This window comes from Setaria viridis, chromosome 1 (assembly GCF_005286985.2).
Source record: "Setaria viridis chromosome 1, Setaria_viridis_v4.0, whole genome shotgun sequence".
NCBI classification, from domain to species: domain Eukaryota; kingdom Viridiplantae; phylum Streptophyta; class Magnoliopsida; order Poales; family Poaceae; genus Setaria; species Setaria viridis.
The window spans coordinates 38,560,292-38,572,179 of NC_048263.2; the positions used below are offsets into that span (position 1 = coordinate 38,560,292).

The window sequence follows — 11,888 nt, forward strand, 5'->3', positions numbered from 1 at the left end:
AAGGGTCTTCCAACTTATCATCCTTGTTTTATGGGAGATTTGGCTAGAGAGGAATTGAAGGATCTTCCAACACAAAGAAATGACGCTTACCCAGATAACCGATGGCATCAAGAATCAAGCCGTGGTGTGGGTCGCTGCGGGAGCCAAACATTTGCAGGAACTTCTTCCGGGCCCCCTTTTTTCTTAGTTTTAATTGACATAGCAGAGTTTTGGCTTTCCCAGTTTTGGGGAGGCGAGTGTACATTGTGTATAGAACTTTTATTTTTGACCCGTCGGGTCTTCCCTCTTTATTAATATAGCAGCAGCTCTCCTGCTGGCTCGTTTCAATAAAAGTTTTCACGTCGACGCGCATGCGTAGCACCGAACGTAGGTGTTGGCCGGTGTGTATAGCTGTAGCCTTTCGTGTCACGCCGATCCTTTGGAATTCAAAGTCATGTGTGCGAGTTCTCTGCCCTCTGTGAGAGAAAAGTTTGGTTGAGAGACGAACAAGGAACACCCTGTGCATTTAATAGGGTCAAACACGGAACACATCTCTAATTTCTATTAGCTTCGACTAGTCCATCAACATGTACTCCCGTATTTGTCTTGATATTGCTACAATACTATTATCTTGACTCTTGAGATACCTCTCATTTTTTAATTATTTGAACACAATACTTATGTAGATATATATTTATTATTTTCATCCATTTGTGATAGATTTTAGTTAGTAATTACTCTATAATATTTTTATCCACATTTATAACTTTTTACTTTTTACTTTGCACTGCAAGTATACGCTTAAATTTGTTTAATGGATCCTAAGTTTGAGCTATAATTTTAACATAGAAATCTATATTCTCGTCACTTCCTCTATATCTTTATAAATGGTGGCACACATCATGAGTATATACCCTTAATTATTATATCATGTACCAATAGTGTAAGAATAGATAATTTAGAATCATATATTGGTGTATAATTTTAATTAAGGTGATTTGGATTAAAATTAGGGTTATCTCGTGTTATTTTTAATAATAGCATATGTGGATAATATAAATGCAAATTTAAGGGGTCACTTTAAGTTATTCTTTAAGTTTTAGTTGTGAGTAATTTAGTTGCAAATTTAGGGGTTATTTTAAAGTATTTTTATAATGGTGTAAATGGGTAATTTTTATGAATATTGGGCTTTAGTTTATTTTATATAATGGCAGAGATGGGTAATTTAGATATAAATTTAGGGGGTTACTTTAGTCTATTTTCATAATGGTATAGGTGGGTAATTTTTTAGAAAACATAATAGATCCAATGGCTATGATGATTCGAGCCTACCAATTGATGACTAGATGTTTTTTTTTAAGAATTTTTAGGATTTCTCTCTTTTTCTAGAGTGTCCACCTAGCACCATAGGTGGCTTCACCTGAAGGCTTCAAAAGGAACCTCCAATTAGTAATAGTAAGATACTCTTGCTCATTTTTCCCTAGCGGTTGTGAGGATAGTAAATACTCCCACCGTTCCAAATTATAAGTCATTCCAACTTTCTTGGAGAGTCAATCCATTTTATATTTGACCAAAATTATAGAGAGGATCACAAAGATTTATGGCGCCGAATAGATATACTATGAAAATATATTTAATGAAGAAACTAATGGTATTTATTTGGTATCATGAATATTGTACTTTATTGTATAACAAATTTGGTCAAACTTGAGATACTTTGACTCTCTAAGAAATTTGAAATCACTTATAATTTAGAACGGAGGGAGTAGTACACGAGAGATTGCTTTTTATGTACATATATATGAAAGAGCCGAAGCAGCGGTGAAATAAAATCTCTTTAATCTCTCAAGCTTAATATCATGTGCTTACTTGGGTTTTCCAGAATACCGTAACCATGACATCACAGATTGAAAACATCGCTTTGAATATAGCGCAAGATTAGCAACGATTGGAATTTGCCTGAAGCAGCAAAGCTGTTGGAGTGCTAGATGTCACACTTGATGTGATACTCCGTGACAAGTTGGATGCCTGAAAATCGAATCAAGCGATTCGATAAAACTGTATTAATTGTTCATTTAAGACAATAATCATATGTCTCGGTGCAATAGCTACTTCCGTCCCTCCGTTATCGCCGAGGCTCGATTTCATTCATGAACTATCAAACTGGCCGTTTCAGTCTCAAACTTTTATTTTGGGTCCAATCTCATCCCTCGTCCTATGTGGCATGCCTCGGCAGCAAAGTATCCACTTAGTTGATTTAGCAAACATGTGAATTGACCCTTTTGTCCATCTCACAACAGAACAATTAGACGGATCGATCCGTCACACACTCAATTTCGGGGAAAACTACAAGCCCACAATAAAATCCCTGGACACTTTACTGACAAGGCGTCATACATGGCATGCCACGTAGGACGAGAGACGAGACTAACCCCTAAATAAAAGTTTGAGGAGTGAAACAATTGCTCTGATAGTCTAAGGATGAAATTGAGCATTGGATGATAGTTGAGGGACGAAAATGACTATTCCGTCGTATGTCTCAAACGAACTAGCGCATATTTTTCCTAAGCTTTGAAGCATAACTCAATAACTAACCCGTATAAAATACTATGCTTAACCCGTATAAAATACTATGCTTTTCACTCGCGAAGGAAGTCAGGAACAAGGTTTATTTTGGTAGAGATGTAGGCGAACAAGGTTTATGAACAAATCAAATTATTTTAGCCAAGTTTCTGTATTTATTTCATTTATGAAAACTGTCTAGTACTAATTTATCAGGTTTATTGCAATTTTCAAACTAAAATAAATTTTCTAGAATAAACCCAATTAGGTGGCCTAGGCCAACCCAGACCCAAACCTGGCCTGGGTCCATATGGGCTCGCGCCACTTAGCCATGTCGGCGGGTACTCCAATTCCAACCCCCGAGTCGACGCCGCCGCCTCCTTTCTCCCGCTCCCGCACCGCACGCGTGCAGCCGTGCACCGTGCATGCTCTCTTCTCACTCCCGAGCGCCGCCGCCTGCTTCGTCGGCTCCATCCGCCGCTCCAGGCTCCAGCCACCTCCACTTGTGTGGATGGGCCTTGGCGAGGTCGCCTTCACGCGCTCGACCGATTCCCCTTGGTCGCGTGTCCTCTCTCGGCCTTATAAATTGCTTCCTCAACTTCTTGATAAGTTGATCGCTACCGTCAGCAAATCCGGATAACGACCACGTGCATGCGGCGGCATCTTAGTGTCATGAACGCACTCGTTAAAGCGTGCTTATCACTCTCTGTTAAACGGAATTCGCGATGGCCAGTAGCATTATCCATCCGTCTTTAGCAGTAGCGTTATTCTTCAGAAAGCAGCTTGGCCTGGCTCCGTCGGGTATTCTTCGCGTGCCCCGGATTTGAATTGCCGATCGATCGTCCTTGGAGAGTTCTTTCTTCTTTCTAGGCTTCCAGCACAGTTTCTCGCTCGGCTTGGGAGCGGCGCATCTTGGGCCACCGGATCAACAGTTCCAACTTTCAACCCAGCCCAGATGCTTGCGAAATGCGAAGTAGAGAGCGCGCCTGTCAGGCTGTGACCTGTGCTGAAAGAGCAAAGGCATCTCAACAGTTCCAACTTTCAACCAGCCCAGATGCTATGGTCCTGGCTGGCACTTGGCACTTGACAGGAATGCGCAATGCACCACGAACTGGCGTAGCCTGTTCACGCACGTCTTGGGAAAATACGCAGAGCCAAGTAGTAGTTTTATACTTTTATAATGTGCTCAGCTGAAAGCTCCATTCTAAGACCAGTTGTCGCCTTTTCTCCTTTTCTTCCTCCCTTAGTCTCTTTGGGTTTCTACAGATCACGATAAGCATTGAAATTGATTCGACGAATAACCCAAAGTGCGAGCAGTTGAGCCGTCACAGAGGAACTTCTTCAGTGGAGCCGGCAAACAAGGCAGTTCTAGAAAAGCAGCTTATCCAGGGTCGTCCCACGTGATCAAAGAGGATAAAATGCAGTTCATGGATGGTTTGCAGGGAAGAGCAATAGCAACCACTTTCCACAACACAATAGGGCCATATCTTTGTACAAAAGCTACAAAAGACATCTTGAGAGATGCTGCTTAGAGGCACAATAGCCGGGGAATTTTGCGAAATAAAGTCCGAACTTGGAGGTAATGATACCCCTTGGTGCTTCAAAAGCATTGCCGTCATCATACCTCTCACTTGCATTGCCTAGATGAAGCTTCCAGTTTACTACACTAAGGGAGATGCAACAAAGAATTCTTCACATGGTGATTCACAGGTGCAAGTAGAAAACTAGGCAAGAAATGAAAAAAGATAGAATTTGGCGTGGTGTATCCATCGAAGGAGCTTCTGAAACGCTTCCAGCAGGGCCATTTGACGTAGAGACTTTAGGGAGTGTGAAAGGCCCTCCTTGCACCGGCGAGCCTGCTGAGCCTGGTTCAGGCATGACTCCACCAGCTTCTGCAGGTCCTGGAGCTGATAGCGGAGGGAGATACGTCGAATCATGGCTCACAGTGGTAGGAGGATCCGTCAGCGCAGGAAATTGATGTGGTGCTGCATGAAGAAACATTCATAAACAGGAAGTATATCAAACCTAAGCTGGTTTGATGATCAAATGAATGAAATGGATATCACATGATCATAAGAAGAACAATAAGAAACACAGGGTAACCATGAGCTGAACATATGTTAGCCAATTTCCCAGTATTTCAATTTTAAAGACCACGCCACAGGTATCTTATTGCATAATCTGGTATTTTACTAAACTAGGTATCACTGCCTTGGCACCCAATTCTGCAGAGACAGTATCAATAATTACCTGGGCATCTGGGTTGGAGACCCGCACTTAACCTGCCAAGGAAAAGCAAGTTGTAACCTTGATACTAGTAATTGGAATAAAATGAACATTGGGCAAAATGCTGCTTACGAAGTAGTAATAGTTCCATTAACAAAACCTCCATAGCTGCAAGAAGAGACATTGCATCCTGCACTGGTTGGATGGGTGCTCACATTGCCAAGCATCACATTGCTGTTAGGACACTGCATGCTTGGGCATGATCCTGATAATGAAGCAGGTGTGCAATATAAACTGATAGAACAGAAAACAGGCATAATGATACAGAAGTTAAATCCAGCAGTACAACTAAGATCATCTGAAAAGAATGACGATACTAATCCCACTTACTTGAGACTGCCTGGTCCACAGCTGCACTGCACACAGTTGCCAGCAGTAAGCATATAGGTTCCATTTGCTACAATCAATCCGTGGTCTGAAGCAGATTTTGGAAATGTTGATGCACATGCTGATGCAGAAATAAACCACCATAATCAGAATAATTGTTCAAAGGTTTATGTTCAGAAAAGAACAAAAAGAAGGTCTGCAATTGCATAATAAGTTCAACACGACGAAGTGTCCTTAAAAATATACATATACTGAATAACTGATTATTCACCACAATGTGGTGCTTATGCTTTTTTACAGGCTCCATATCTCCGAAACTCAAGGACTGAACAACATCTAAACATGTTAATGTTCAGAATAATGTGCTACATATGCTATCTTACCAACTAATTGGTAGCTTCTAAAAATTATGACAGTAGGATTCTGTGCCTTCATTTCGGAAATGGACTAACATATGAGCCAAATCATATGTTCGAAATAACTAAAATCTTCAACTATTAAGAAACCTGATTTCCGTTCACTCGACAATCGAATTGCATATATATTTCCATCAGATGATTCTCCTCTTGTTGATTCTTACTGAAATGTACAATGTGGTAACTAGTAAGTCTGCTACTTCTATTGTTCCTGGACATTGTTTAATTACAACGGAGAAAGACTCCGGAAACAGGCCTTGCTCTGCAGCAAAATAATCAACATAATTGATAGACAAGGAACTAACACATTCATGCCCAATAAAAGAACAGTGACTCAAGGTACTTTTGCGATCTCAAGTCAGGGTACTACTTTACTCGTTAATTAGTTCTTCAAAACATAATACACTGGTCGAACAACCTGTAGGGTTGTTCGCAAAGTTTGGCTCAAAACTATTCAATGCAACAAACAACAGCTTCCTTAAGAAAACTCTATTAAGTCCTGACAATGCCATTAAGAAAACTCCCAAAGCCCAGATGCACATTGTGTACGAATCGTACGAGGGCATTTCTAGTAAATTCAGATTACATGGCCTTCCAACATCAAGTGCATACTGCTGCCGTTTAGATCATAGTATTTCAATAAACAAATTCAGTAAAGACGATCAAGTTGCCTATTTGGCTATTTCACGAGAATGTACCTGGCAACGGGATCGCGAGAATGTCGCCTGGTGCGGCCACAGGACTCCCCATGGCATTCACATTCATGACATCCGTGACGGTGGTCTCGTAGCTCGAGGCGATGGCGGGCACGGTGTCCCCGACCTGCACGACGTAGGAGAGGTACACGGCGGGCAGGTTGTTGTCGGATGAGTTGAAGCAGACGCAGGGCAGCGGGACGACGAGCTTCTGCCCAGCGTCAAGCGGCGCGTCCGGGTCGGTGGAGGCGAGGCCGTTCTCGTTGCGGATCTGGTCGGCGGAGGCGAGCCCCGCGAAGACGACGTCGGCGACGGTGGCGAGCGTGTCGGCGGGGCGCGCGGCGTAGCGGACCGCGACGGACTTGCGGACGCCGTCGGCGCAGGAGCAGCGGGTGGGCACGCGCACGAAGAGGCCCATGGGCAGGATGCGGTGCGCGGCGCCGGGGGCCCCGAAGTCGAGCGCGTTGGCGGCCAGCAGCGCCCCCGGGTCGGCGGCGAAGAGCGCGGCCACCTCGGACACCTTCATGTCGGCGTAGAGCGTGTAGCCCAGCAGCGCCTGGCAGGAGTCCGACCCGGAGCACGGCTCGATCGTCGTCTTGGCCTCCGCGCCGCGCGGCGCCAGTGATACCACCGCGAACACCGCCACCAGCATCCCCGCCGCCGCCGCCATCACGAAGCCACGGAGCTCCGCCATTCCCGAGAGAGGCCCAGTTCTCGGGGGTGTCGGACTCGCGAGTGCGAGCTTGGACTGTGGAACGTGTGACTCCTCTCCTCTCCCTCACCACTCTGTGGGCGGGCGCAGAGAAGCTTGGTTTGTAAGCCGGTCCGGGGCGAGGAGACGTGGGGCCATCATGTCAGCGAGACGTCGGAGAGGACGCGTCGGTGTCCGGTGAGTAATGGCGGGAGGGGAGGGGGGAGAGGAGAGGCGGTGTTTGCTTTTGGCAGCGCTGGGAATCTGTGCCAAGCCGGGGGAAGAGGGAAAGGTAGCAGAGGCCGCTGGTCTTTCTCGCGGCGACTCGCTGTCCCCGAGGATCCCTCAGTGACCGATGGGACCGGGGGTTTCCTGGGTCGGCGTGTCAGTGAGAGTGTGTGGGTATGGCCTCCACGAGATACGGGATTCGTTTTGTTTTTGAAAAGAGGACGGAGCCACGCAACGGTCGGCGGCGAGCGGAGCAGCCGAGCAGGGCCGCACGCAGAGGCTGGCTGGGACTGGGAGAGACCTGAGACGTGAGGTCAGATGGGGTTGACGTGCTCGGCGGCTGCAGCGGCTCGGGCTCGGCTGAGAGCGGAGCTGCGTGGGGCGTGGGCGCCTGGCAGGACGGAGGAGTAGACGACGCCTGCTTAGACTGCCGTGCCGATGACCGATCATCGCCATCTCTACGGCCGAGTAGATACGCTCGTGATCTCTGCGGATTCGTGATCGTCCTTCTCTTTTCTGCTCCACAATTTGAGATTTTTAGACGTTGAGTGTTCGATCGCGTCGTCATTTTCCGCCTGCTTTGCAATTTTCAACTTTCAAGTACACGGCCTCGGGCCTTTGTAAGCCTACCATGCACAGGCCCTGCACGACGGCCCGCAGGAGACATTAGGGGAGGTAGTGGGCCGGACGGGGGAAGGTGTGGCCTCGAATATCCGGTTGTTCAGCCCATCGCCCAATGAGGTATTTCATGGGCTGTATCCGTGACCGTGGGTAGTGGGCCGGTCTGAGGCACGCGCGCGCGCGTGTTCGGTTATCGTATTTTGCAATAAAAAAACGGAATTCAAAAATAAAATAAAAAATAGCGCGACTAACATCAGCTAGCAAACCCTGGGCTTGCAGTAGTCAAAGATCACCTCAGGTGTTTTGATCCTTGAGCTAAAGTTTAGTTCATGTTATATTGAATCTTCAGAAGCTAATTAGGAGAACTAAATATGAGTTAATTATAAGACTAATTACACAGATGAAAGTTAATTGCAAGATGAATCTATTAAGCCTAATTAATTCATAATTAGCACATGTTTACTATAGCATCACATTGTCAAATTATGAACTAATTAGACTTAATAGATTCGTCTCGCGAATCAGCCTCCATCTGTGCAGTTGGTTTTATAATTAGTCTATATTTAATACTCCTAATTATTATCTAAGCATTCGATGTGATAGGGACTAAACTTTAATCCTGGAAACCAAACGGGCCTCAGTTGGATGAAGCTCCAAGCGTCCTGACTACATTACAGTATGCACGCTCATCGTCGTAATTTTTTTACCAGATGTACTGCTAAAGTTTAGTACCTATCACATCAGATATTTGGATACTAATTAGAGTATTAAATATAGGCTAATTACAAAACTAATTGCACAGATGGAGTCTAATTCGTGAGATGAATCTATTAAGCCTAATTAGTTCATGATTTGACACGTGGTGCTACAATAACCATTTGTTAATGATGGATTAATTAGGCTTAATAGATTTATCTCGCGAATTAGCATTGGGGTTCTGCAATTAGTTTTATAATTAGCTCATGTTTAGTTCTCCTAATTAGTATCTGAACATTCGATGTGATACTGTTAAAATTTATCATCCATTATCCAAACACCCCGTAGTACAACTTCAACTTGTGAGAAAGTCGTCAGTATGAAACGTGTTTCAGTGTACGTTGCACTGGCAGGTCGTGCTCTCTCAGTCTCTCCCCCGCCCAGATGTTTGACCTTCAGCAGCATCTATCTGAGCCGGGAGCATGCATCATCAGCATCCTAGTACGGCTAGATCCACGTACGCCCTGCGTGCAGGTGCCAGATGGGATCAGATGTTGCACACACCTGTGGGCTGTGGCGAAAAGACCAGACGTGAGAAACAAGCCGGGATACGAGGACGTGACATCAAATTATAACATTTTTTTCTTTGCACGTATTCGAAGCCGAAGTCAGAGCATATCCAATCGAGTGGCGTGTAGTATCTCTTCAGTATAATAGTATACGTAGCTAGCTAGTGTTCGTCCACACATTATTCAATTCAAACCCCTCACTGTTCAGATGCAGAGACACGAGCAACGTAAAAAGGCAAATAGTGAGAGTGAAAGAAGGTTTCCAGCCGATCCCGATGCGGTTGCCGGCGTCTTTTTCGCCGGCGCAACGTCCAATTACCACACTGCTAGCTGCTGTGCAGCTGCAGCCTGTAGAGGGCTGGGGGCCGGGACAGCCGGACAGGCAAGGTATGGGCGCGCGCGCGGCACCGATGGAAGCGAGCGCGTGCGTCTCGTCGGAGCGGCAGCATCCCGGTCAAATCACCCTCGACTAGTCTGCTTTCCGCGAGTGATGCGGCCGGAGGGAGAAGAGATCACTGTACCTGAGGCAACGTCGGTGTTTGGATCCCTTCCTCGTGACTACTCCAGTGGTCTTCGTAGCGTGCTCCTCCGTTCTTAAATATACGGCTTTAATTTTGATCACTAATATCTATTAAACAAGTTAATTAATTAAAGTAAATTGTGTACCATTATATCTATTATCAAATATTATCTATTTATAAAAATATTTGTAAAAAAGATGAATAAAAAGTCAATAGCTTCGTATATTGCACGGAGGAGTATATAGAGCGAGAGGCGTCAGCCATGCTGATGCATGCATCGAGCAAATAAACCGGACGGTCGTCAAATCCAGTATACAGCCGCAGCATGTTTGATTAATTATTCAATCAATCGTGGATAATGACTTTTAACAAAATAAAACAACATTATACAATAGACCCAACGTTTAGAAGAAGTGGTCTGGATTCGTTGAGTGTACACCTACATACATTAATTGAAAGTGCCCTACAATTGTGGGAAGGAGAGCCTACCAAGTAGCAGCTGATCTTTCAGTTAGTCCATTCTCAATGAAGTTTTATGGATAATAAATAAGTTTAGTCAATTTTGATAACATGACACACTATTTACGAGGTGAGAGAAGAAAGTGATTTCATAGGAATGAAATCATGTGTACACTATTTTCAAAATTTTTGTGTCTTGTACGTAACCTTAGAAACAACAAGAGGTGAAACTATGAATTGTGTGAGCTATTTCATCTATGAACTAAATAGATTCATGCTTACGTGGTATTTTTGAAAATATAAATATGAAACTTTCCATTGAGAATACTTGCATGTGCGGGCAACGAGCGGCACGCAGAACCGCAGGAAAAAGCTGAACAATAAATGTTCTAGCTCGTAGTCGTCGTAGCTAGGTAGCTATCCAGCACGGTACAGTACTTATAGTATATGCATCTGACTACATCTTCTACCGTTCTACGCGCAAGGCATTATTGCCTTGAGGCGACAGTCTTGGCCACTCATCCACGGCGCCTCTACAAACTGCGAGGCAACCGAAATTCCAAACAACTCTCGGTCAAACGGAACGCTGCCATACGTACGGTGGTTTATACGTGCAGTGCAGGGTTTAACTTGTGAGGTTACTCCGTACACGGCGACACGCACGCGCTGACACACGTACAAATTCCTTCAATCCTTGTCGCTTGACCCCGTTCTTTTAGCTGGTGAAGCCGTCACACCAAGGGGAAACGTACAAGCAACGTACTAGTCCCCGGCGCAATTGCAAAATACACACGCCAGTAGCTGATGAGCTAGCGGCTGGAGGTCAAACTAATAAAAATGTTACTACCACCACTTCCAAAAAAATATAATAGTCCATTAAGACATGGAAACAATTTTAAATGTGACATTGTGACAAGCGATATCTATGAGAATATGCATATTGCCCCCTCCATTCGACAATGTTTATCAACGTTGATCGACTTTTAAACTTGATGGTTGGCCATTCGTTTTATTAAAAAATGTAGTGCAAATATGGAAAATAAAGTCATCACGAACAAGTAACAATAGAAAATGGTGTTTACATAATTTCTTTAATAAGATAAATGATCAATTGCCGTGTCTAAAAGTCAGCAATGACAAACATTTAGGAACCGAAGGAATATTTACTTAAAAAAGGATACGGATTGCAAAAAAAAATGATCATCATGAATCTAATAGCATCAATCTTCTTATGTTCCAAATCAATATGATATTCCAAATATTGATGATAAATAAAAAATAAAAAAAATGTCTGACTAACATGCAGCAACAACATATTTAGGATTGGAGAAGAGAAGACCATAGCAAACTTTTGAAAAACAATTACTTGTAAGTATTTGCCCATTCCTTTACTGTGCCACTATTAAGGATCTGCTAGGAAAATCTACACCCACTGTATACTTTGTCTCATCTGGCGGCATGATGCATGTACACAAACCCTATTGCCCATTTTGAACTCACGATGAAAATGGAAGGAGCCGAAGAGCAAGTATAGTGATGCATCAGTGTGCACACAGGGGACCCATGATGTGAGACATCACAGCCACACAGGCGGCCCATGCATCGTTGTGCCATTCCCATTTATGCCAATGCAAGAGATGCCATGCTACCGAAAGCCCCTTTCTCCTGACCCTCTTCCTCTCTCTTGTAACCTCAAAGGCACAAACCCTAATACAGACACATACTACACACACTACAGAAGCATAGAACTACTGACTACATGCACTAGCACACTACAGATCTGCTCTTCTTTTGAACACGAACACGCGCACATAAACGCACAATACAAATACCAAGAG

The 11,888-nt window shown here is 44.3% G+C and overlaps 1 protein-coding gene across 1 annotated transcript; it reads right to left on the reverse strand.

Annotated features, from left to right (window-relative positions):
• Nucleotides 1-3,976: 3,976 nt before the first annotated feature.
• Nucleotides 3,977-7,209, reverse strand: LOC117862475 (lysM domain-containing GPI-anchored protein LYP6). Its single transcript, XM_034745994.2, has 5 exons — nt 6,269-7,209; nt 5,158-5,275; nt 4,900-5,061; nt 4,792-4,823; nt 3,977-4,526 (listed from the first exon to the last, which is right to left on the reverse strand). The coding sequence occupies exons 1-5, from the start codon at nt 6,957-6,959 to the stop codon at nt 4,246-4,248; spliced, it is 1,284 nt and encodes a 427-aa protein (XP_034601885.1). The 5' UTR covers nt 6,960-7,209; the 3' UTR covers nt 3,977-4,245.
• Between the last annotated feature and the right edge of the window lie 4,679 nt (nt 7,210-11,888).